Source organism: Dermacentor andersoni, chromosome 1 (genome assembly GCF_023375885.2).
Source record: "Dermacentor andersoni chromosome 1, qqDerAnde1_hic_scaffold, whole genome shotgun sequence".
In the NCBI taxonomy this organism is placed as follows: Eukaryota; Metazoa; Arthropoda; class Arachnida; order Ixodida; family Ixodidae; genus Dermacentor; species Dermacentor andersoni.
This window is the reverse complement of record NC_092814.1, coordinates 109887101-109913081: the sequence shown is the minus strand read 5'-3', so window position 1 is coordinate 109913081 and position 25981 is coordinate 109887101. Positions and strand designations below refer to the sequence as shown.

The window sequence follows — 25981 nt, the reverse complement described above, 5'->3', positions numbered from 1 at the left end:
TTTATTTGCGTTATTTATTGGTTCTTTGTTTGCCCCCCACTGTAATGCCTACGGGCGCTGTCGTTATTGTGATAAATAAATAAAGATAAATTAATTAATTCTATCTGATCTCTTGAGATAGACATTTTCATGCTTTGTCGTTTCCTTATTACGTCCTTTGTTACTTTGGAGAGCTTACCTACTGGTTACTTTGGTGCCTTACCTCCCACTTCAATTTCCGCTTCTGAAGTCAGCCTAGTTGCGGTTTCATGCATTACGTTTATCTTCTCTTCTACTTCCTGTTCTAAAGCTGCATATTTGTTTGCGAGCACCAGCCAGAATTCGTCTACTTTTACCCTTACTGCGTCTAGGTTGGCCTGTTTTTTATCTAATAATTTTACTCTTTCTCTCTTCAAAGTGAGAGCGATCCTAGACCTCACTAACCTATGGTCACTGCCCTTTGAGCTACCTAACACTTCTACATCCTGCGCTATGCTGGGATCGGCAGAGAGTGTACAATCTATTTCATTTCTTGTTTCTCTATTAGGGCTTTTCCAGGTCCACTTTCTGTTACTGCGCTTCCGGAAGAATGTATTCATTATTCAGAGTCTATACCTGGTGACATTTCCTCAGAGATATGCAGGAGGAAAAAAAGTACATGTTACTTGTACGTTTCTTATCGTAGACTGAATTCAGCGGATTCTTTTAGCTGTTTTTGAAGGCTTGACTGGCGCGCCTTTCGTAAAAAAATTGTTCGAAAAGCTTGGCGGATGCAGTTGTTAGAATGACTAGTCGTATGTCACATCGTATCCAGTATCGTACCATGTGTTCCGCGAGGGCATGTCTGGCATGTCTGGCACGTTATATAGTAAAACGTGCCAGACATGCCAGACATGCCACATCTGCCAACATGCCAACGAAAACTAGGAGCCACAAAGGAAGCGCTTCGAGCGCTCTCGCGGGCTTCCCACAGAGAGGTGATACAACAAATGTCTTTAAGTTTGGTGCCACAACTCGGAACACACGCATGGTACCTGCTACTTCTTATACAGTAAGCAAGATGTTCTGCTTCAAGAGGCAGCTCAACACGATTCTGCCGAGGTTCCAGAATCGAGATGTGCGAGACTTGGACGTAGTGCAAGCACATGTGAGCCAGGGACTGTGCGAAAGAGCCCCGCAGCGTCCCTACTGGTGCTTTACCGTCTGAATGTGTGGCACCGAAGTCAACCAAACACTCTCAATTTAGATATTCAGTAGATTTGCAATGACCGAAATAATTATTGACTGATATGTAATTGTTGAGATAAAATTATTAATTAATGATCATTATTAAAGTAAGCAGAAATCATTCTTCGCAAAGCGGCAAAATGGAGGAGCATGAGATGGTTTCAGCTTGTGTTTTGGGAAGGGGACGCTGCGCTGCGAGGAGCAATTGCACATATGTGGTTGCAGTGCGAAGGTAGCTATAGGCTTCTCTGGAAAAATCAAACGGCGAAATTAAAGGGCCACGAGACAGGCCTCCATGTTAGCCTTCTCAAGTTTCGTAGTGCTTGATGTCAAGCAATCTTGCTTCCCACATCGGTCATGAACTTACCCATGCTATTCTTATCAGCAGAAAAAAAGAAGAAACAAAGTGGGCTCTTAATCCAGCCTTCCTGTTCACGTTTCCAAATACATGCTCGCTTGCCTTTGAGTTGATGAATAGCACCCGGATTGCTCTCGCCTCCATTATACTTCAACCACTGTTGCATACAAAACGCCTACCATAACATCCATCTCACTATCAAGTGCATGCGCACTCTCATAAGGTGCGGCGTGGTGTATAGAGACGAATTTGGTCGCGCGCTATTTGCCTCTAACAAATGACCTACATGCACCATATGGACAGGCGCTATATGCAGCCACTTCGTTCGAACAACTTTAGCACGTCCTCACTCACGCGTGAAAGGGATCTTCCTTAAGCCCGGCTGCCTCCGCTATCGGCTTCTTTACTATCGCTCGCTCATTTGCTTGGAGAGACTCCCGTACGCAATGCATGCATATGCAGGCACTTTCACTACGCAGCGTCTGCAACACTGAAATTCCCGACTTAAAATTGTTTCCTACTCCAAAAGCGATCGGCCCAAAACGTCACAATTCTCCGGTACAAAACAATGATGCAATGGCAACGAAGTCTAGCTATTTCTCATTCCATAAACACAAAGGCAAATGAAAGAAGAAAGAAAGCGAAACTAACGAGATAATTGGTAACCCTAATTGTAGTCATTATGGCGAAAGTGCGGTACGTCCTGCGAAAAAAAAAACAACAGAATTTAGAAAGCTTAAGTAGTAAACAACAAAATGCACTGAAAGCGAGAAGGAAGAACAATACACGTAGCATCGGACCTTCATTTTTTTGTAATAGTTAATATAGAGAGGAAACATCGTAAGTGGCGTGCTGTGGCATGTTCGTCGATGCGCTCTGGTGCACGGGGCCGCAATGAGGCAAGAAGTGTTGGGGGAAGGAAAGAAGGGGGTTGAAGGGGGAGAGCTCAGTCAAAAAACCATGCAAAAAACGGAAAACGAACGCAGACTTCGTGCAGTTCAGATCGCACGGGTGGCGCCATCTGAAGGAATGGGGGCGTACTCGAGCAGGAATCGTGGGTGGTCCGCAGTCTGCGCGGCTGTTTCGAAGGGGGGCAATTATCGCGTGCAGCTTCCCCTGAAGAGCAGCGTTAACCCAGTCTGCATGGCAGTGGAGCGCGAACAGGTTCCAATGCCGGAACACCCGCACACAGGGCACATTTCCTTGCGAGGAGGGCACCGTCGTACCCGGCCCTCCTGGTTCATACAGTGTAGTTTTGTGCTAGTACAACCCGCCGCACTCGCTCGGGTTCTGCGTGAAGCGTTGCGAACAAAATTTGCCTTAATGACCCACCTGCGCTGGCTGTTCGCAATGTGCTGATGCTAAGCTGAAGCGCTCTACGCTTCAAGCTCAAACCGCGCATTGAATGCCCCGGCCACGCGCGGTGGCTGCATTCCTGATGAAGCCGGAGTATGTTCGATGCCTCGGTGCACAATCGAGCGTCCGAACCGGCCATCGACCGCCGGGTGTCTCTGATAGGGCGCGGTTAATTGTTCCCTTTCAGCTAAATATATCCCCTCGTAGTATAATGACCCCGTTCATCTGCTCGGGCGGTCCAGCTATAAGAGGCGCTAAAATTTTCTTTCAGTGCCGAGACATTTTCTCTCCCAGCACGAATGAAGGGTATAATGTGGTAGCTTAAAACAAAACAGTAAAGGAATTTCACGTAAATGCGAGTAAACAAAAAAAAAAAAAAAAACGGGGGAAGGAAAGGGGGGCGCTAGGCATTCGGTGGGCGTGCAAAAGAGACGCTCCTTTGTTTTCGCTGCCAAGCAGGATGCCAGGTGTTCACACTGTTACACGAAGCAGTGCATGAGTGAGTAGGCGAACATTCAAATACAATGAATGGCATAGCTTACTGCGCACAATTACGCTTTATAATATTGTCACCAAGATGTTGATCTTCGTATTTGAATTCTTAATCTGTTTTGACCTAGGCTATGTATACCTAGATGCTTTTGCTTACTCAAAATGTATACCTCTCGCTTTGCGACTAGAAATACTGGTTTATTTCCTTCTCGTTACAAGCGTGCCGTTCCAAATATCTCTGGAAAAAGAATTAGCGCGCATATTCGCATGCCCTATCTGATAATGCTGCGCGGTTGAACGTGTACACCGCGCGGATGGCGCCAAAGGCTGGCCATTAATGGAATATGCAGTCAGTGCGACTGGGCCCCATTGCATTGGTTGTAGTTTTTTTGGTCTTCAGACGAAGGGTGCCGAGCCTGTCTCTATCACGAAACACCTCCATGCCTTCCGCGATCCGTGTCATGCTGGTCACTTGATGCGCTCCTTGCAAGAACACGTCGCCCTGCAGGCCTTGTACTGCTCCTTGGACGGGTTTCCGCACAGCCACTTGTGCCAGTGCTTGGCGATTTCGCGGCAGTTCACCCAGAAGTCGGCGTGTTCGCAGGCATTTGCTGAGGCAAAAAAAAAAAAAAAAAAAAAAATAATAAATAAAGAAAAAATTATAAAGAGGAAAAGGAAGACAATTCCAGTTAGTCAGAGGAGAGGCTGTTTCAGCACCTTTACCACATGCATGAGTTAAGCCATTGTACAGTACCCTACTTTTATACTGGTCACACACCGTTTCCGTGACATCGGGCAGGGACACCATATTTAGCAATAGGTTGCAGATAGGCGATCGTTTTATGGAGTGGAATTACTGGCCATCGGTGACTGCATTCTGGCTCATCGCAGTGTTTCTCCTGCTTACCCATCCCCTTCCACGCATTGAGATGCCTGAATTCCCCCCTGGTCCCAGCTTAAGCTGGGAGGCCATTAGTGCCTTAAAAGCATTTTTAGCGCAAAATATTTGCTGCAGTTCATACTACTGTTGAAAAATCATATCACTAGCACAAATTAAATTTAAATCTTACATTGCAGTGTCCTAAAAAAAGAAAGAGAGAAAGAACGAAACGCGAGCGTTGCTTTAGAATGTAAAATCTACCATGCATTATCGATGAAAAGGTCGTTTCAAGAAGAAACTAGCGCCATATTTACTACTATTATACCACGAGAAAGAAACAACGCGATATAGACAACAACGCCGCTGCAGATTACAAGCGTGCGTCAAGGATAACGCCGCTAGGCGCATGTGCCTGATGTCATTCTTCCCTTCCTTCTCTCCCTCTCTTTTCTAAATTTTCTCCGAGTCCAAAATAAATGGCTCTCACTACCGTCAAGTCATATATATATATATATATATATATATATATATATATATATATATATATATATATATCCACTGGCCTACAGCTGCAGGCAGGTGATTGCTGATCCCTATAACTATAGCGAGAATATACGTACGTACGACTAAAAAAAGAGAGTGCTGGCATCCAGACGGGGCACAGTGCACTGCCAAAGTGACGCCGGTTCTCGATTTTTGCATGTTTCCGAGTTCGCTCAGCTTGTACGCTGGCGATCAAGGTGCAACGCGCCGTTGGCCAACGTTTATTAAGCCCACGGCAAGACGAACGTATTCACGAATAGTTGTGTTTTTTTATTTGTTCATTTCCTAGTTGTCTCCTTGTTGATTTTCTTGCGTGTTGACCGACGAATCATGGTCACCGCAATAAATGGTCAGTTGGCAGCCAGTGCCCTGCAGCTGTACCGTCTTCACAGTACATGTACACATTACCGCACTATATACGTCCCACAAACTAGTAAGCGTCTTTAAACAGAGTGAGAGTGATAAGTGTAGTCATTATGTTTGTTACTGTGCTCATTATGCCGCTGCTAACTTCGGTCTGCATAATCACTGGTACAGTTATACGGGTGAACATTTTTATGTTTTCCGGAATTCTTAAAACTCGCCTGCTGCAGATAACGTAATTTTAGTACTTGACCTGGATTATTCAGAGGCAGACACTGCCCGCACGAGAAATCGAAACACATATTCAAATAATTTTTAAATATTCCTAATTAACTACTTAATTAATTACTCTACCGCACATCTTGTAATTTACGAATTGTAGCCGGTGAGTTTTCAAGGCGTATCCACATGAAATGAATTTCTAGAATAACACCTGTCTGGGCGATATGCGCCATCAAGCTCGCATAAAAAGTGCACTGTTGTTCCACGTGCCTTTTAAACAAAACGCTCATTTAAGCAACGAAGCGCAATAGTAATTGAACGCCCATGTATTTCGTCCCACACGTTCGGAAATATCTCGAAACTGGTGTCATCCTAGAGATTCATTTCAAGTGGATACGTCTTGCAAGCTCACCGGCTATAATTCGTAAATTACAATATGTGCCGCAAGGAATTCATTAAGAAGTTAATTAGTGATCTTTGTCTAATTTGCTGTATATGTGTTTCGATTTTTCCTGCTAGCAATGCCCACCTCTTCGAATAATCCAGCTCAAGGTCAAGAATTCTGCTATTTGCCACAGGCGATCTTTAAAAATTTCGGGAAACTTAAAAATTATCACCCCGTATATCACAGCATAAGTGCAAACTACCAGCAAAGAGCGTGATGTACTCAACTGCACAATTTCTTGGAGCGGCAGTGGCCTGGGCACTTGCTGCAGGGTTTACCTTTTGTGTACGGCTTTCCAAAGCGTTCAGGATAGTTGCCGCTGAAAGATGAGGATCAATATAAAGAGAAGCAGCTCGGTAAAAGGGTTTCAAAATCAAGAAATGCTCTGCTTCATGGCCACAGAAAGCAGCACTGAATGCAACTCACATGGGGCAGTAATTGCACACGTAGTTGTAGAACGGCTTCTTGACAACGTTGCGACCGCAGTAATGAAGGCCGCATCCTACTTTGTGCGAACTGTACCACACCATCTGTGGAGAAGGGGCGGCATGGGAAGTTGTAGCGTATACAGCTACGGTCTTGGCACAGAACAAGTTCCTTCGCTATAGGTAAGCACTATATCACTAATTTTGCAGCATTCCTCAAAACTCATATCAAAACGAGCCGGCAGGAAACGGAAATGATTAATATAATCATTTTATCTACTACAAGGAACGTTTAACATATTGAACAGACGAAGGACAAGTTCGCGCTGTTAAACATTTACCATGGTCCAGACCAACTGGCCCACCAACAAGCCACAACAACGATCATACACAGGACACAGTGTGTATGGGCTCTGAGACATGAAAATTATTTGCTCTTTGTGCTTGTAGCCGTAGCAGATTGCCAAGATGTGTCGTCACAGACCTGGGTGTAGTGGCCGACCACGGAAGGAACGTTATTTCCTGTATCTCCAAAAGAGAAGTTGTGATGTTCCAGAAACCATATCTTGATGGCGAAAAACCATGGCACTTTCACATTCGACACGAAGATATTTTGTCCACAGGATCCATAATCTGTTTCGGTAATGATGATGGCAAGGTTACTCGAGAAATATCTGACACACTTCCTACAGCGCACATGTGCAGTTGCATAACAGTATATGATCCCAAAAAATGTCGCACTTGATTGTAAGGCAATAAAAAAAAAAAAAAAAAACAGGTGTTAGGGGAGCACTGACTTTAGGCTGTCAGCGTTTTTGATTAGTTGTCTTGTTCCGTACTTTGTCAACTTATTGGCGTCGTTAATAAGCAGAATGGAAATAAAGCAAATGATCTCTGTGCGAGTTCTGTGCGAGTCTCTGTGCGATCTCTGTACATCAGTCATCGGACATATCTGCCGCTATACCTCTTTTTACACTATACTTAATGGCTGTAGGTATATACCGGGTGCTTCAGCGAACACTTTCAAAAATTTTTAAACGTTGCCTGTGGTACATAGTACAGTTCTAGTTGATTAACTGGTCTACTCGAAGAGGCGGACACTACTTGCCAAAAAAAAGTGAAATGCATAATCAACTAATTAAAAATGCACTAATTATGTTTTAACTAATTACCTTATGGCCTATATTGCAATTTACAAATTGTAGCCGTGGAGTCTCGCAAGGCGGGTCCATTTGGAACGAATTCTCAGGGAGACACCAGTTTCGAAATATTACTTCCCGAACTTTGCGGAGAAATGCATTGACGTTCCAGTTACTTTATTTAAAAAAACATCGCTTTATGCATCCAAGCACAAAAGAAAGGAAAAGAAGAAGAAAATAAACCGAGGGTCTCGCTTTCTTTTTTTTTTTTTTTGGTCATGACCATATGAAGCCAACATGCAACGAAATCAAGAAAAGAACGAGGGAAATAACGGTGCTTTTCTTATTGAAGTGCAGAAATAATTAGGAAAAGGTAAATTAAAATGGACGAAAACATAACTTGCCGCCGGTGGGCGCCGAACCCACAGTTTCCGTACGCGTGCGCAATACTCAAGATAGTGGACGGGAGGATGGCCGCTGCCTCAGCTCAAGTGGTCGAGCATCGCACGCGTAATGCGAAAGATGTGGGTTCGGCGCCCACCTGCGACAAATTATTTTTTCATCGACTTTTATTTCCGTTGTTATTTCTACACTTCAGTCAAATGCCACCCTTATTTCACTTATGCTTTCCGTGGCTTCACTGCCTGTTGGTTTCATATAGAAAGAAAAAGGGAATTTTTTTTCAGCGGGTGCAAGATACGCGCAGGCGCTGTCACTTTCTAGGATGCAAAGAACAGAAAGCGGCGTACCTTCAACCCAGCGTCCCGAGCTGTTGTCATGGACAAGAAGTTGGCAACTTTCCGCCCAGCGCTGCGCATCCTTAGCGGCTCCTTTGTGCCATGTCTGAAAAGGACAGCATTGGGTGTGTGGCTGGTATACTCGGCGAAATAAACGCCAGAGGCATGCTTTCTCTATGGGTATGCTTTGACGCATATTTGAGCGCATCGGTAAGGTACGGATTCAATAGTCAGACACCTTCAATGCCTGCGAGCTTGGAGCCCTGACATCACACAGGCAGGCCAGACGACGTTTGGGGCGGTCGTCTTTGTTTCTGAAGCATGGTTTTCAGTGAGAGCGTCAGCCTATAACTGACGTCACCGACAAAGCGCGCAGGCAATTTGTTCGCTATCATGTTTGCTATCAAACTGCTCACGCGAGCTCTCGCTCTGCGTGAGCAGTGTCTGAATTTTTGTGGCTGTAATGGCTCAGCTTCGACAGCCAAGTTATGTGGTCACAAGATGCTGGTGTATCGTTATATGTCGGTGTGAATATTCGGCTCCAGTTCGACTTCGACACGCAATTTGCGAGTATTTGGCGGGAAAAGCGAGCTCTGCTGGCAGATGTAGTATGCGATCTATGAACAAATGGAGTGTTGGTGGCCTCTTTTGCGGGAGTAACTGCTGTGTGCACGCGAGAAATTGACATACTCTATTGCAGAGTAAGCGATAGCTCAAAACTGGAGTTAAACATGCTGCAAACCGTCGCTGATGCTCGTGCAAATTGTGAGCACTCTATTTGTACTTAGAGTGTTGAGATTGCTTTACTGATCTTGGGAGGAGTAGAGGTAGGCTTCAAGACCGCGTCATCACAAATATATATATATATACATATATATATATGCATGTTTTGTTTTCCGGTGGTGAAATACACATTTCTTTGCGCGTCACCTGCAGCTTCGCACGCAAAGTTTTGCCAGACACGGTGAGAGTCAGTACAAATAAGCTTTCTTGTCGTGATTCTTGGCCTTTGCGACGCAAGTTACATCCTTGGTTTCCTTTTGTAAATTTTGCAAGCCATGTAAGGACATTACATTGAGACCATGAGCGTAGGTGGACGAGATGCTGGGCCGAGGGAAGTACTTTGTTAGAGCGCCGAATTATTCTTCATACCAGAATCGCTTTTTCAGCATATCGGCTAATTATTCTGCGACTAAACACAAGGAATTTCTCTTAGGGTGGTTGATACAATTTTTTTTTTTTTTGAAGCTGACCCTGCGGCATAGTTCTTTATTGAAATGAAAGCGTTACGGCAAAGAAGCGGTCGGCACCTGTACGACTGGGTTTGCAAAATGAAAGGCAGCAGAAAAATGTCAAAATAAAGGTGGCATACCATTTCGAGCATATCGCTGGCTGGTGGATCAACTCTGGTGCGAAAAAAGTTGTGGTACAAGACGATTCTCTTCATCACTGGCCTGTACCGTGTATCCAAGCTCTGTTTTGGCAACATGTGTCCATACACCTTGGGCCCTTTATATAATCAATGAGTACATAAAGAAAATTACTGGCTTAGCATGCTACGCGAACTTGAAGCCACATTTTGTAGCGATCCACTTCCATTTTCCACTCTTTTCGGTTTTCGTCAGTAAATGGGATGCCGTCGTTGGGGTCGGCCACTCGATGCGACAGATGATACGAAAAGAAAAATGGCGAATGAAATAGATCGCTTCAACATACGGCTCTTGATACTCAAAGGTAAGTAAGGGCGTCATGATTGCCATGATTGCAATTGCCGTGCCATAATTGCAACTAAATTCCCTACAGTACAAGTGCGTTATCATCCAGTGAGCATGTTAACGCCAGAGGCCTCGTATGTGATTCCCTACTTAGTCCTGGGTTCGACGGAACGCCGTCTTGCGAGGGGTGTACATTTTCTTCTTGACAGCAAACAAACACTGGCCAAAGTTTGGAAAAAAAAAAAAAGAAACCTGATGACTCGGTTTTTTTTTCTTTTTTTTTGCAAACTTTGGCGAGTGCTTGTTTGCTGTCAAGAAGAAAAAAGCGATTTCCTACTGTAGTCAAATGCCGGGCATATTTTTAAAGCGAAGCTTTCTTAATTTTGCCTCTCCTTCCCACTTTGCAGGTATTGACGGCTGCTGTGTATCTGTGTTGTGCGAACTTGGGCCACCAGGTATGTGCAACTGGGCGTGTCTTCGAATAGACAAGTAGAAAAAGAAGCAAGATTTGAAGTCGGCAACACAAGCAGAGTGTGGAGAAATAGGTAAGGCGAACAAAATTAGACCAGAGCGGGCATTGAGCGAGGAGCGCTGAGCTACACAGAAGGGCAGAAGAAGTGAAGACATTTGAGTAAACATTAAACCAAGCTACGCTTATCATCGATTCCCACGAATGCGTGGGATTCGCCTATTCTTTAGGCTATTTAAATAAAAAGAAATCGCCGTCGCATATAGCCTGAATTCACCTATGCAGTATAATCTACTTGATGAGGCATGCGTTACTTACGCGACAAACTACAAAATAAATGATTGAATCATTAAGGTTGAATAATTAACGTTAAAACCACTTGATGACAGGTTTGCGATTTTGCGACTGCACTCCAGCTGTACTGAAGGCATTCACGCCTGTAGGAACCCTTAATCTGCCACTAGCTTCGAAATACTATTATAACCGAAATCTTCCCCGAAATACATTAAAGCACGCATAGTTATGTCGCCGGGTCCATGAGAGGGAGCTTTAGCTCGTGGTCAACTTCGATATCCTAAGTGAAATGCATGTAAAATTCAGAAATGTTTTTACGAAATAACGAGTGGAGCTATTTGAATAAAGTTTGTTGCATTTTAGAGAGAAAGTTAAACGATAGCAACTCCTCGAAGCACAATTCATATTTAAGACTTCAGATTCTTTTAACAAAAATTGCCAATTGGTTAGACATTTGGCTAGGCGCGGTTCTATAAACTGCAGCGGTCATGGTATATCTCAAGCGGACAAATGTGATTAATGAATTTATGGCTTAAGTAGAACTATTACAATATTTAGGAGGTTTTTGAAAAGTTCTATCAACAAATTAGTAATATATTGCAGAACAGTGTCTAACTCATCAATTTTGTTCGCTCTAGATGTACTCTAAGGTATAGTTTTGGTATCGCTTCTTATTTCTTAGTTAATAAAGCTGTAGAAATGATACTTGAGTTGTTGCTTCTTAAGCTTTGCATTTTCAAAAATTTTCTAAAAGCGTGGCTCCGCTATCGCGAACACCAGACACCAGCGGAGCTGGGGGAAGGCCCGTAAAGTAGTGCCAAACCGCACACACAGTCTAACTTTTGCTGGGCTTCCCCCAGCTCTGGTGGTCTCGATAGCAGTGCCAGGCATAATTTTTTTTCCACTGCGAGTTAGAGAACCGCCGAAGCGAACGCGCGGGTTTTTCTCGGAGAGCAATGACGTCACACCTTCCGTGTCCCCGCCGCGCCGCTCCTTCTCCCCCCACCCCCCCACTAGGCTCCACCCACCCTCGCCGCGTCGCTATGCTGCGCGATGATATTTTTATATTCTGCTTTCCCTCTCTTTCTCAGCTCCTCCTCCCCCAGCTCGGCGAAGCTTAAGACGTCAAGAGAAACCCACCGAGGTTCTAACAGCTACGCTGTAAAAATGTATCGCATAAATTAAAAATTCATTTCCCACATATAATGATCCTGACATTGGCCGTGCCTGACTTCAATTCCAACGTATGCTCTGCAGAGTAGTCAAATAAATGTTAACTATGGTATCATTTAATTTAGGTGACTCTTATTTGACTCGCAAAATTATGTCCGAACCTTCAAAATGACCAAGTGAAATAGCGGCATTGTGCTATAGCCTCCAAAGACGTTTTCTTTGTTAATCTACAAATCCTTAAGCTGCATCAGGGTACTTAGCTCGGTGTAGAGTTGCGTGCAGATTTCGCGTGCATAGCCAATCTTGATTAATTCTAAGCGCGAGTCGTCTTAAGAGGTAGATCTATAAAAATCCTCGGAACGCAAGCGTAATTTGATGAAAAAAAAATGCGAAGATCTTTCGTAACATTGTGCGGGAAATAATTATGCAGATCAAACGCCCATCTTGGAATTTATGGGAAGCGAAGCTTTCGTGAAGCGGTTAATTCAATGTTATAAATTTACCGATTTCATTCCTGTGTCTTTGGTGTAAAGGAAAAATGGCGCGCGCGCATTCGCTCTCGCGCACCTGTGCTACACAATGCGACACCGGCGGCGATCATCTCGGAGAGCTATTTGGCGTCGGCACGGCAGAAGTACGTGCGAATGTGGCCGAATGGTTAGAGCATCGGGATGCTGTGCTGGGGAACCGAGGTTAGATTCCCGCGTTGGGCGCGTAATTTTTTTTTTAAGTGTGAGCTGAGGGGCAAGACAGCAGCTGCATCCAGCAGCCACAGCCAGGAAAGTCCGGGGGGCTTCGCAAAGAAAGCTTCGCCTTAAAATGCGTCAGCAGCGGCCGTTGCTGCTCTGCTGCAGTTTCCTTCTGGTCCGGTGAAAGGTTCTCAGCTCCCGGGCCCGAACCACCGGTGATCTTAGTGCAGAGCTCGACGGGCAACGCTCGCGAGGACGGCACACGTTTCGCAAGCGCAACTGGCAATGCGCTCATTTTGTTATCGGCACCAGCCGCGGGAGGCCCGCGGCGGCGATCACTACAGACCACTGTCAATAACTCGAAAGCCACGCTTCGCTATCCTTGCATTTTTGTCATGGTATGCTTTGTCGTGCTTCTGCCGCCTTCGTTTGTGATCTTTGGCCCACCGGCCCACTGTCAGCAGCATTAGATGGCTTCGGCGCAGCAATCACGACATTCGTCTTTTGGCGAGCGTATAGACGTAAACTCTTCAGGGCGCGCTGTGAGCGGTTGTCGTTGAAGTTCTTCGTCTCTTCTCGAGTATATATACTCCTCTACGAAGTGTTTTGACGTTATTTGTGGCTTAGACAAAACCTGAGCACTTGTATCTTGTTTGTGCGAAGAAGTATGCATAATATAATAATATTATATATCATTGTAATGACGACAGCTCCATGAACGCAGACAACAACATTCGCTGAAGGAAGATACACTGCCTGCAAGCTTGTCGCACGCATATCACGCACTCATGCACAAGGCTCGCACCGGTACTGCACTTACGCTGGATGTTATTGCACGCTGGCCTGCACACAAGGAAACAAGACGTCTTCCTGACATGGCGGAAGCGCTACCACCCATACAAACAGGTCGTCCATCGTGCAAAACGGCAACTGCGCCACTTGCTGCGGGAGTGCCCAAATTACGCAGCCCCTTGACGAAAGTACCGCGGGGCCAAGTGGCCAGCTTCGAGGAGGGGATCCATTCCTCAGCGGAGGCCGACAGCGTACTGCGAGCGCTGTTCGCGTTTACTGCGGAATCAGGCATTCTCCGCATAGTGTGACCGCGCGGGAAGCATTCCCCGTTGGCTGGCCCTGTCTTCATCTCCCAATTCCCCAACTACATTACCCTTAACTGGCTGATGAACCATCCCTCTTTTAATAAAGCTGTATCATCACCATCATATCTTGCTTCCCCGAAGAAATGTACATAATATAATAATATCATATATCATTATAATGATAAAAGCGGCCTTAGCGCATGCCAAGTGCGGTAGACAAGTTTCTCAAACGATTCGTGTTCTAGTAACGGGCTAAACGAACACACGCGGTCCCTACATATCGCTCAAAATATACGGCCAACGCCGTAAACGGAAAATGTGTATAGTGAAAGAGACGAACAATTCACGGACCGGCTGATTATAGTGCTTCAATGCAACATATTCAGCGGGAAAATGCAACCAACGTATAATGCTCCATATTAGAAGACTTTGCATAACGCGTCACATCTTTTTTTTTTCTCTTTTCACGGTAACTTACTGAGAATGATGGCTTCAGGTCTTGCGTTCTCAGTGTGCGTCTGTTATATTTGTTTCTTTTGTTCCAATGTATGCTGCAGAAGGTAGTTCGCGTTTGCACAAAAGACAATAAAGTAAGTGTGAGCAAGTCAATTCGCTCCCTTTCATTTTTCATTTCCTTGTACTAGGACACAAAGAGATGCTTCAACCTATTCATGAACCTTAATTAACCTGGCATATATAGAAATGTGGTCATTGTATCGACTTACTTGGCAATGTAGGAATATTTCCTCCGCAGCAAAATCCTACTGAAAGCAGCCATAGAGATGTCAATTCGTTTAACATGTTTTGCATTTCAAGATAGTACTTTCGGCTGAGTGCTTCAAACTCTGCGGAAACAAGAACAAAAAAAATTATTAGACTTGCACGGGTCAAAATGCAGAATCTCGAAGCGGGTAATGAATTTGCTCGTGCACGTACACTTTATTAAGGCGAAAGCCTTAAGTGGCTCATACGCCGGTAGCCTTGACAAACAAACAAACAAACAAACAAACAAACAAACAAACAAACAAACAAACGCGTCGTCCGGTCCAATGGTACAAAAACTATCATTATCAGCAATGGCTCTTACCCCCCTAAGCAAGCAAACAATGCAATGGCTCATCGCTCTCGTAATGCAGAGGCTACAACTTAAGCACTCAGCAAAGTGAAGCGTATAGTGTGTACATTCATTGGGATCACTCGTACAACGTACAGAAACGTGGAGTCTAGTTGAGTGGTACAAAAAAAAAAAAAAAAACAGCAACCACGTGGCCTTTTTAATGGCTCATACCCCCGTAAGCAAGCAAAAAAGGCAGTGACTTATACCCCGGTAAGGCTGAGGCTATAAGCGCTCAGCAAAGTGAAGCGAACAGTGCATACATTCATTGAAGTCACCCATACAATACACGGAACAGCGCACATTTCAATCAACTGCTGAGAGAATGCAACGTAAAGTCGAAAAGAATCGTCGTTGGTGCGAGTCTGACGCCGCTATAAAAGCGCGCGAAGCCGTAGCTAAGCGTCGAAAACGAAGCGAAGCCGAACTGCGAATGCAGCAATGCGACGATGCGAGACGACGCATTACCAAGTGTGCAGCCAGCAGGCTTTCGTCTTCACGTGTTACAGGAGTGTAACATGCTGCCGAACGTTTCTGTGTAACTATGAAACACATTTTTAGGAGGCATTGTGATTTCGTCTTTGATGGTGTGAAAGGCATTGTTCGGATCTGATCGCGCGTGCGTGCATGCGTGCGTGTGTTTGTGTGTGTGCGCGTGCGTGCCGTCCAATTGAACGCCTATAGTTTACACAGTTATATGGTTTATATAGGTTATTCATGGGTCTCGTCTTACATATGCGTGTGTGTAGATATAGCTGTGAATAGCAACACATTTCTTGTGCTCTGGTGTACCTTATTTCTTCGCTTTATTTATGAGCACGTTATGCGCGCCATGATTACTGGGTCAGTAGTTGAAGGCAGTACAGTGTATTTCCATGATTTCTACTTGCTTATGTACCGGCAAGCCCTGCTGTCATACTGTTACAACGTGACTATTCAGTGCATAAAGTATTATGTACACCTTCTCAAGGAATAAGAACAAGAAATTCAATCGTAAGGACTCACACATAACGAAGCAGTCAGTGGAGAACTGCACTTTATTGGAACCCTGTTGCTCAAAGTAACTGCGAGCGCTATACTCGAATTTCGCCCTCCTCACCTGTGCATCCCATCACCACGATATCAGACGTCTTGGCGATAAAAACATTCTGGAATGGATGAATAGAAGGCTGTCTAACTCTACACAGAGATCGTGACTATATAGGACCTTTATAAACTGCCAAAATTGTTAATTTTTTTCTAGCATTATCTGAAATACGATGTTCAACGCCCCAAATTTTAGTTTTTAATATTTCTCTTCTATTTCTCTTTCGACAAGGAGCTTTCTCTCTCTCTATTTCAGAGCATTTCAGTGCCGCAATCTACAGGACGGTAACAAACAAACAAACAAACAAACAAACAAACAAACAAACAAACAAACAAACAAACAAACAAACAAACAAACAAACAAACAAACAAACAAACAAACAAACAAACAAACAAATAAATAAATAAATAAATAAATAAGCGGTAGCACCCAATCACGGTGACGACATTTTATTGCTAAGCGATAACCAACTGCATCTTTCAGACGAGGAATGCTCTTCGGCATCTAATACATTTTTTTTAAATGCGTGTTCACCAGGAAAGACTATTCCAATGTTACAGTCGTTCTGGCACGTGAATATATATTTATGGCACTCCTCGATGCCACAACTGAAGGTATATCCTTCCTCATTAATACCTTTAAAATATTATCCTTATTGATGAAATTAACACAAAGCTCTTAAAAAATGGTGTCTACTTCGAGTATCATTTTTACTACATCTGGAAGGAGCCTCTATTGTGAGGTGTATTACCGGTTGACTGGAAGATTGCGAAGGTTTGTTTGCTTCAAAATGGTCTGAACTTGAGCTTGTCGGTATGGCTTCATTACGGGGAAACAGCGCGTAAAGAAAGAAAAAAATAGAGACAAGACAGCGCCTGTCCGTCTTATCTAGCTTATTTCGCGCCGTTTCCCCGTTATGAAGGTTGCTTACATAAAAAAAAAAACGGAAATAAACATGCACCTGAAAACTACTACCCAATATTTTTTATATATCTTTCATGCAGATTACTCGGGCAGATAACTGTGCCGCATATTTCCACCTTGAAATGAATAAGTTCTTCTTTTTGTTAAAGGAAATATTTTTAGGAAAGGCCTCTCTTACGAAACCCAATTACTGCAGTCCCTAACTTATTTATGTTTTAATATGAATAAGAGCCAGCAAACAGATTCCGTCTTTCTCGATTCTTTTCGTGTTCCTTATTGCTGTCTTATTTCTAAATTACCCGCCCTGTAGCTATTTACTGACTAACACTTTCATTGCTTCAGTATTTATCACTTCGCCGTCATTTTAGTGTTGTTAACAACTGTCCCTCTTCTATTACTGCCGTCACATTTGAGGTACTCCAGGAGGGCGTCTTAGGATTACTTAGCTATCATGCACGAATGTATACAGAACAGAGCTACCTGGTATATATTGCCCGAAACTATGACCATAGCCATAGCATAGCACGAATTAAGCTTGACATGTCATTGTAGTATTTGGAAACTCATTGCACAAGCACTCTGCTCTGTCTACTTCACGAATGCGTTCATGCCGATAGGCCATGCCAGCTACCGCTCGAAAACCCCCACGCCTATCACGATTGCATAATCATCTTAGCTTCAAACACATTTTTGGAAAGAGAGGCGCCTTGAATTTATTTGCTCTACCTCATGACATATCTTAATGGAATGGTCTTTCCGTTGATAATAATGATGAAATAAATTTTATTACAAAAAAATAGAGCCGGCGATCTTGTGCATGTCACCCTCAGGTGGGTGGCTTCCTTAGTCCAGGATGCCATGGCCCTCGGCTGTCCGCGGTACTCTGTTCACCAGTCGTATCTGGTCCACCGGGTCAGCACTGGTCATCAGCTCCTCCCACTGCTCTTTAGATGGCACTATGTTTGCTGGCACCTCCGTGACACCATTCCACTCCCAAATCATATGATATATCTTCCCGATGAAATCGTTTTTTGCAACAGATCGTGAAAACCTGCGCGTGCTTTTCACCTAATATGCCCTGTGCGTTTATTGTCTGCTGATATTCGTGTCCATTTCTTTCTGGTTTGGGAAGGTTTCGCTGCAATTCCTCATTTGTGGTGAATATCCAAGCATATCCACGCCCACACACGCACTTTGATGTTATTTCGTTTACTTAAAAAAAAAAATAATTGACGAACTTACGTTGCACTGATTTTCTCGTTCTGGGCTTTTTTTTTCCATTGTTCAATTTTTGTTACATATATTGTGTCAGCGCTATTACTCAATGCCCAATGCAGATCCTGTAAGGTCTTTTTCTGAATGAATGAATGAATGAATGAATGAATGAATGAATGAATGATGTTTGACCTTGAGTAGTGCTCTACGCTACGGATCTCCAGAAACTCCAGGCACAGACAACCACGATGTCGTACCAGAGGGCGAGCATGCACAACCGATAGGGTGACAGCCCGAAGTTGAGCAGCGTCATCCTTTAGCTTTCGGTCGTGGTAAACCCATGGTATAAAAGCTACGTAGTGAACTTTCAGAAGAGGTCTGCTTTCCAAATGTCTTTCTTGGAGGTTATCGGTCGCTTTTCCGTTCGAAATTTGTTCGCGTAGTTGGGCACAACCTGGCAGAACGCTTACAAACGACATTGAGGATTTCGTTGACCTCTGTAAGCGTGTCGATTGTTAAGTGACAGAGACCGGTAAAATTCAACACATAAAGAAACTATTGGTAATGACATACTTCAAGTGCTCCTTGCAAAGAGCCCTCTCATTGTGTCGGAAGTCGTATAAGCATGCATGCCAAAGCTCTGAAGAATTGCGGAAGCAGTGAGCATTGACCAGACGCCCTTAATGAGCGGCGCTACGCTCCTTTCGTTCATTATTCTAAATATTTTAGGATATGTATTTAAAATATATCTTAAATGTGTCTCTGCTTTGGTATGACAACGCATTTATTAATGCGATAGCATTATATGCAGACTTCGCCCACTATGTATACGTATCCGTCCGATGAGAAATGTAGGCCGATCCCGAACGCAATGAAGCCTAGCACAGCGTCTCAAAGCGCTAGCTCTCACGAGGGAAGAATGCGGGGAATTGGCACGTGACGCACGTGCCAGACGTTTCAAAGAGCAACTTTGGCATGCGAGGAGCCTGCGTGCTATCGTGGTCTAGTGATTAGAGCATTCGGCTGCTGTGCTGGAAGACAGAGGCTCGATTCCTTCATCGGTCAGGAGAGAGAGAAAGAGAAATAGAAGATAGGAAAGGCAGCAAGGTTAACCAGATTCAGGTTTGCTACCCTGCGCTGGAGGAAGGGGTATGGGGATGAAGAGAGAGAGAGAGCACAGTTTCGCGCACAGTGGAAGGTTCGCCCGACGTCTACACACGGTTCCCAAGACCTGTGGATATCAGGTATTTCAAGAGCGCTTTCGTGACTTTCTGTGCCATTGATGCGTACGGCCAGGGTCCAAGGATCTTCATTACGGAAAATGGTCTAGAGTCCAGCTGGTTCAGGACTGTCCGGAGAAATCGCGCTTGACGTCGTATTGGGGACAGATATATAGGATGTGTTCAATCGTTTCCGTGGTTCCGCAAGAGTCGCACATGGGCGTATCCCCCATTCCAATGCGGAACAAGTAGGTCATCGCAAATGCCAATCCGAGCCAGAGGCTGCCCAATACTGTCGCCTCAGAGCGGGAAATTTTTGATGGCACTTGTAGCTTTAAGGATGGATCCAGCCTATGAAGATGACACTTCAGGAGGTTGGGAAAAGACCAGTATTTGTGTGCCATTGCTTTAACCACAATGTGAAGCTTTCTTGCAGCGTCGGTTCTTGATAAGGGGATTGGAACTGGTCGGGCATCCAGATGGAATTTCCTTATAAGCATTATAGGTTGACTTTACCACCTCGGAGCTGACGCGAGCTCGTCAAGTGTGCACCAAATTGCAAGTTTGTAAGAGATACGAGGCATATAAACGTCTCCTGTGACGCAAGTACGTACCGCGCGTACGTCATTGCACCTATACAAAAAATATATCCCTCTCAAACCTGTAAGCATGCTATCGCACACCTTGACAATTAGCGGTAGCGAAAACCTACCCGAATCTCTGCAACGATACTGGAAACGATTTAGCTCCGCACGTCGTACTATCTCAGAAAGTAGCGCGTCTTGAATTGCCCGTCTCACACCGAATGAAATTAAGAAAGCGTCAAGGCGGACTATGTCACCATTTGCTGCGTGGGGGATTCGATATGCGAAGAAGTTTCTTTGAAACAAAGCCTCAGACATTAGCCACGCGAATTATTGACGCGATAATACTGTCGGTTACGGTCTCGACACTATAGGTGCCTCACTATGGGACGTATACTGTAACGATTTCATTTTTCATTCTTTTCGTCCATCGTCATTGACTCGTACGCAGGTACGCAGGAGTGCAGTCGCTATCGGCGGGTGCGGACTGTCAGCGCCAGGGATGATAAGAAAAAAGGGAAATATTTCGTTACGAAATTCGGCTACAGTTTACTATATTCCGTGACCTGCAGTTTTTACATGCAGCTGCTTCATTTGTCGCTTTTTTTCTTTTTATCCAGAATCGCATACTGATACTTCCCTTGAAGTCCTTCCTGCATTTCATAAGGGTTGTTTGTGCGCACTTAATCATACTTGAGCTTTTCTTTTTCTTTTTGCGAAGGAACTCCTGGTGCTGACGTCATTGGAGAAAAATTGGCCTACGTCGGCGACGTCGGCCATGAACTCGAAGACCCTGCCCTTCTTATTTCTTTTTGCAAAAGCGATACAGTGAGAGAAAGATGTCAAGGAGCATTTGGAGGGTCTGAGAATTCGCGCTTCACCGTGGCCATTGAGCCGTTTGAGCTGATGGAACTCAATCTGTGTCGCCGCTTGCTCGATCCGACCGCTCTGCCGAGTGGCTAGTCATGAATCAAAGCCACGGTGATCAAGACGTATAAAACTAGATAAACTGTGTCTGTGACGTAGAAGCTGTCGCGAATGGCACGAGGGCATGGGCCGTATAACGAATGCGGACTGTCCACGTCCCGCAGGCAATTTGAGTATCAGTTGATATCGAGATGAGCCGCGCATCATTTCACTATTCATGAGCTGTCAGCTTGTACAGCGTAGATCAATCAAGCCGTGCGACTAGAAAAGTTCTGCCCTCTCATAGGCAGAGGGCATTGCACCATTAAAAAGGGGAGAGAAGCGGGACAGATGTGTCTAGTGAAACTGAAACAAATTTCTATCATCGTTTTGTGTTGGACATTGTACAACTCTGGAGGCCCGTTTTAATTTCTGTTGGAAATGACGGGTTCATCAACATTCTTCGCGTGGAATGCAATCATTTCAATCTGCGAGCCGCGTGCCGCGAGAGCGAACGCCCAGCTTCGCAATGTTCAAGTACCGTGCGAAGTTGATTCGACGGGCGCGCAGCGGTTCGAATGGAAGAGCGGGTGCGCAACGGGATGGCCTCGCATAGCGACGGCAGGAATTTTTTCACTGTCCTATAGCGTCCACTGATAGCACTCATTTCACGCACCACGGAGCGCGCTCGAGCGCGCGCGCTGAGCGATGTTGAGTCACGGCGTTCCGGCGACGCGTAAATAATATTTGACGAACGCGGAACCCGTACTACGAAAACACGGAGCCGATCTCCCGGCGCGAGCGCGTGAGCCGCCTACTTGGAATCGCGAGCATTTTTGCACCAGGTGACACAACGTCCCCCTCCGCACTCTGAGTCAAGAAAACTCCGCCGGAAGAAGATATGGATCCTTCTGATTCAGCGGCAGTTCCTCGTCGCGCGCAGCCGCCCTCATGTGCGCGCTTGGGCGAGGGCGCAGCGTTCAGTCCTATCCGCGCTAGCGGCGGCTGCCTGCGCTGAGTTGTGAATGCGCTTCGAAAACTTTCTTCGGTACCGCGCCCAGACCGAGTGCTGCGATCGGACCGAAAAAATGATCCCGTCAGAGAGTGCGGCGCGTGGTCGGCCGTGAGTTGAGCGATCAGTGCGCCGCCTCGTACCTGCTGTTTCAATGAAGAGCCGGCGAACACCGTAGCCGCTTCACCATGAATTCGACAACTGCGGGATCACCATCGCTCGGCACACCACCCACGCCGTTGGAATACGATGTGTGTTACGGCTATTGGTTCGACCTGTCGTTTCAAGCCGTGGTCGTGGGCGTCGCGTCCGTGGGTGCTGTGGTCAGTGCTGTTATGGCTGTGGCCCTTATTCTCCGGTCGCCAATGCCGGTAGACTGTTTGTCTGCTCGACTGCTTGCGAGCACTTGCGTCGCGGCGGTGACTCTGTGCGTTGCTTCGCTCGCGACTCCGGCGTTTCAACTCAGCGGCAAAGTACCCGGCCGCGTCGCGTGCGTAGTAACGGGGTCCCTGTACCTATCCTCGGTGCAGACAATGGCCTTCTGCATCGTGTGTCTGAATGTGGACGATTACATGCTTGTTATGCACTACGGCTCCCCGCATCGCCAGTGGATGAAGCATGTCTTCAGCGTCGTGCCCTGGTTGGTCTCCTGGGCGCTGACCATTCCGCGCTCGGTAGAATACTGGGGATGCTTTCGACCAAACAGGTTCACTAGTCACTGCATGCTGCAGGGCCCTTGGTCGACTCGCGTCGTGAACGGAATCGCCACAGTGTTAGTGCCCGTAGGTGTCACCACCGTTATTTACATGGTGCTCATGTTTTACGTGTTGTCAGCGAAAAAGAAGTCTTCTCAGCCTTTGCCGGACACGAGTATGCCACGCTTCATTCAGGTTACGAGCTCAAGAGACAGCAGTCAAAAGCTTGAAAGGGACTTATCTTCATTGCTCTTTGTGCTGTCGCTTGTGTGTACTTTCTACGTAGGCTATCTGCCGTACCTGATAATCGAGAGCTACTTCATGGAGTACGTTGGTTGCCTGGGCATTCGCTTGGCGTACCTCTGGTGGATTTGCGTGGGTGGCTGGGGTCCCTTCTTTAATTTGGTCAAATGTTCAAAATATCGAAGTGCATGTCGCAAGGCGTGGTGCGGGCGAACGTTTTCTGGTTCAGATGGGAGAGCGGAGGACTTTGGAATGTAATTGGTGTTGCAGTATGCACCAACATAGATCCTGCTGCCCCGCTACACGCAAAATATAGGCGCATTGTGTAATATCATACGCGATTAAACTTCTAGAACTTTGACCGTTCATGGTCTACGCTCGGTGATGTAGTTTGAAACTTTCTGAGTACTCTGTCATGAATCGGTACGTCTTTAGAATATTCCAGCACAAATTCGCTATAAAATGTAGTATCGAATGCGAAACCTTGGCTCGAATACGAATCAAAGAAGGAAGTTCTTTGACTCGCATTCGGCAGTCTCGGGGATTCGATTGCACAAATGTTTGCGGAACATTCGTTGAAAACATCTGGGTCCGTATTCACGAAGATTTCCGTTTATATATATATATATATATATATATATATATATATATATATATATATATATATATATATATATATATATATATATATATATATATATCGTAATCGGCCAGTATTTTTTCATACGAACCACTCCCGTGCACGAACTTTTGTTAGTGCGGGTTCTGAGCTTTATACGTCGAATAAATTGAAGTAAGCGCAAAGAGACGCTGGATGTCGAATAAAATTGCTAAGGGGTAATGTGCGCAATTTCGACATGAAAAAGTGCAGAACGATTTTACGGTGCATTAAATATTCAATTTAGTGTTAGCGGTTGTGTCCTTGCCCAAAATGGCTTGAAATTTACGCTTGCGAGTGCACAACCTTTTGTTTTGCCTATCCGTATTCGTGTTTCATTGCTTGAAGTGTTCGTGCCTGATGTCGCCGCACTTAACTGTTGCGTTGAGAGCGAGCGTTCTCGAAACTGTCACCCATGGCGGCGTTCATCGCTGCCCTACTTGTATCGACGTCATATTCCGCAATTGGGCTGCAAGTACTATACATTTCTTTGTCTTGTTGGATATGTTATCCAGCGCTGTAATTGTTCGTTACGGGCTGAGCCTCATCACGAACAAGCGCAATGAGGGCTACTGCCTGTGTACACCGCGACTCCTAAATGCAATGCAGCGTTCAGTGAACATGTACCGACTTCTTGATTCGCTCGTGCGCAACCCAAATGAACGTCTCCTTTATTCTTCTCTTTTTCCTTTCTTTCTTTACCCATTCTTCTTATTTGTAACTTCATATAGTGATCCGCTTGCGCTCTTTCTATTCCTAGAGCGATGCGGTTGGCAATAACTGTCATCGGAAATTTTTCCATTTTATCAATGACAACTCTATCGCGAAGAGACTTATTACACCATTTTAAACGTAAAGCTCTAAGCACCAGGTGAAAGGTACAGTGTGAATGCACGAGAGTTAACTGGTCCGGCCTCCTTGCTCCAGTGGTGACGTAACCATATATTTTGATTGAACGTTCTAAGTTCTTTTTTTCAGTCTCCTGCTTTAGTAGGAGACAGACAAACCCCTCCATTCACCATTTTCCGCATAGCCGCAGTATGCGATGGTTAGTAATTTTTCCTTGACAGCATGTTTGTTGCGGGCGAAAACGCACATTCTGTTCATACGCCTATTGTAGTTGTTGCTACCCTTGTACAGGTCGTGTTGAAGGTTCTGCTCTACAGAATACATTTGCGAATGAGAAAGAATGATAGGAATTAAATATTATAAGAGCGAGGGATTATGGTATATATGCACAATGAAGCTTCCACTGGCTGAGTCAAACAGCAGATGATACGATGTCAAATGGAGACGTTCCCAATTACTGACCACTGTGAGTACAATATGAATGGAAAATTCCTACTGTTCCCTTAATTCGATGTATGACAGCGGGACAATTCTTGTGATTGGCACTGTGTGACAGCCCTGGTGGTGCCAGTGTAAAGATAGTATAACTAAATATTTACTTCCTTATTCAAGAGGAGAGTGTTGGATATCATTTCTGCCAAAAGTCGTGTATTTAAAATTGACACTATTGATTGTTTACTTTTTTGTGTGCGGTGGTACTATAATTTTCGCTAAATAAAATGCCAATGAATGACATTGATTGTGCTGTTCTAATAAGTGCTGACATAGCAACGTAACGCTGAATTCGTCGATCGCGCGCCCGGGGGTAATTCTTGTATTGTCGTCGGGGTCTTGTGTTTGCTCAATTCTGGATAGTATAGTTAGAGAAGCTGATTAACATAAAGAGTGCCCTTACCGAGGGTTGAAGTCTGATATTACTTTTAAATTTTTGTGCTTGTGTGGGAGCCAGTTACTTCAACTCTGCCTGTCGTCACTGCCACTCCCTTTCCCGGATTGCTGCACAGTTCTCCAGAGTGTTAGGAAAATTATCTCCCTTATCCCTCGCATTGTTGACTATCTGATTATATAAGCATTCTCGTTTCATGCAACCTAACAATAATATGCATGCGAGAAAAGAGGGTGAGAAGGAACTATAGGGTACGCCTGTGGTTAGGAGAGGGCTCAACATCGCAGTGATTCCAGCGTGCTTCGTTATTTCAACGCTACCGGCAGCGCTGACTTTGCCGAGAGCGTCGACGACACGCGTGTAAGCTCAATGACGCGTGGTCGGGATACAATGGGTTTCGCTTACGGAAACAAGTCACGGTAAACCACGCTGGTACACACAGTGTGCGCATTTCAAGCCGCCCGAAAGCCCAACCAAAAGGGTTTCGCTAACTCTGAGCATGCGGCACTTACGTGTTTGAATGAAATACCGCCGTACGGATGCGCTGGGCGCCGGTCCGCTGCTGCCCCGGGACCAAGGCCTTAATGCGCTCAAGGAGTGCTCTTCGGGCGCTCGGCGAGGCAAATAACGCCCGCGGTCGGCGAGCGGTTAGCCGCCAGAGAAAGGCAAATAGCGAGGAGGTGGAGGAGAGGACGCGGGTTTCGCGCGTCGTCTTCTCACTACAGGGCCGGAGCCAGCCACCTCGTCGCCAGACGAGGGTCGCGTGCGGCGCGCCGACGGGCACTTTCAAAGAAGGCCGCGTTTGCAAGACAGCCTGGAAGGTAAACATTGAGTACTGACTCGGGAGCTGCCGACCGGGGGGGAAACAAAGCACGCTCTTGCAGTGGCTCGGGCAAAGGCGATGGATCGTACACGTATAGACACGCTTGCACTCCGCCGTCGGCACACTTTCGAGTTTTACGCTTACAAACATTCAAATAAGGAT

General features: G+C 45.4%; 1 protein-coding gene across 1 annotated transcript; it reads right to left on the bottom strand.

Moving 5' to 3' along the window:
* Positions 1–3589: 3589 nt before the first annotated feature.
* LOC126545598 (cysteine-rich secretory protein 2-like) lies at positions 3590–25623 on the bottom strand. The gene is made up of 8 exons (XM_050193519.3): positions 25509–25623; positions 14329–14448; positions 9539–9675; positions 8179–8272; positions 6775–6923; positions 6292–6395; positions 6093–6184; positions 3590–4023 (listed from the first exon to the last, which is right to left on the bottom strand). The coding sequence occupies exons 2-8, from the start codon at positions 14411–14413 to the stop codon at positions 3881–3883; spliced, it is 804 nt and encodes a 267-aa protein (XP_050049476.1). The 5' UTR covers positions 14414–14448; positions 25509–25623; the 3' UTR covers positions 3590–3880.
* Between the last annotated feature and the right edge of the window lie 358 nt (positions 25624–25981).

Coding starts and splice junctions, on each gene's coding strand:
- LOC126545598 (XM_050193519.3), bottom strand. CDS start 14,413: ATGCAAAACATGTTAAACGAATTGACATCTCTATGGCTGCTTTCAGTA. Junction 9,676..14,328: donor AAATATTCCTACATTGCCAA/GTAAGTCGATAC, acceptor GATTATATAAAG/GGCCCAAGGTGTATGGACAC. Junction 4,024..6,092: donor CCGCTCCAAGAAATTGTGCA/GTTGAGTACATC, acceptor TTTTTGCCTCAG/CAAATGCCTGCGAACACGCC.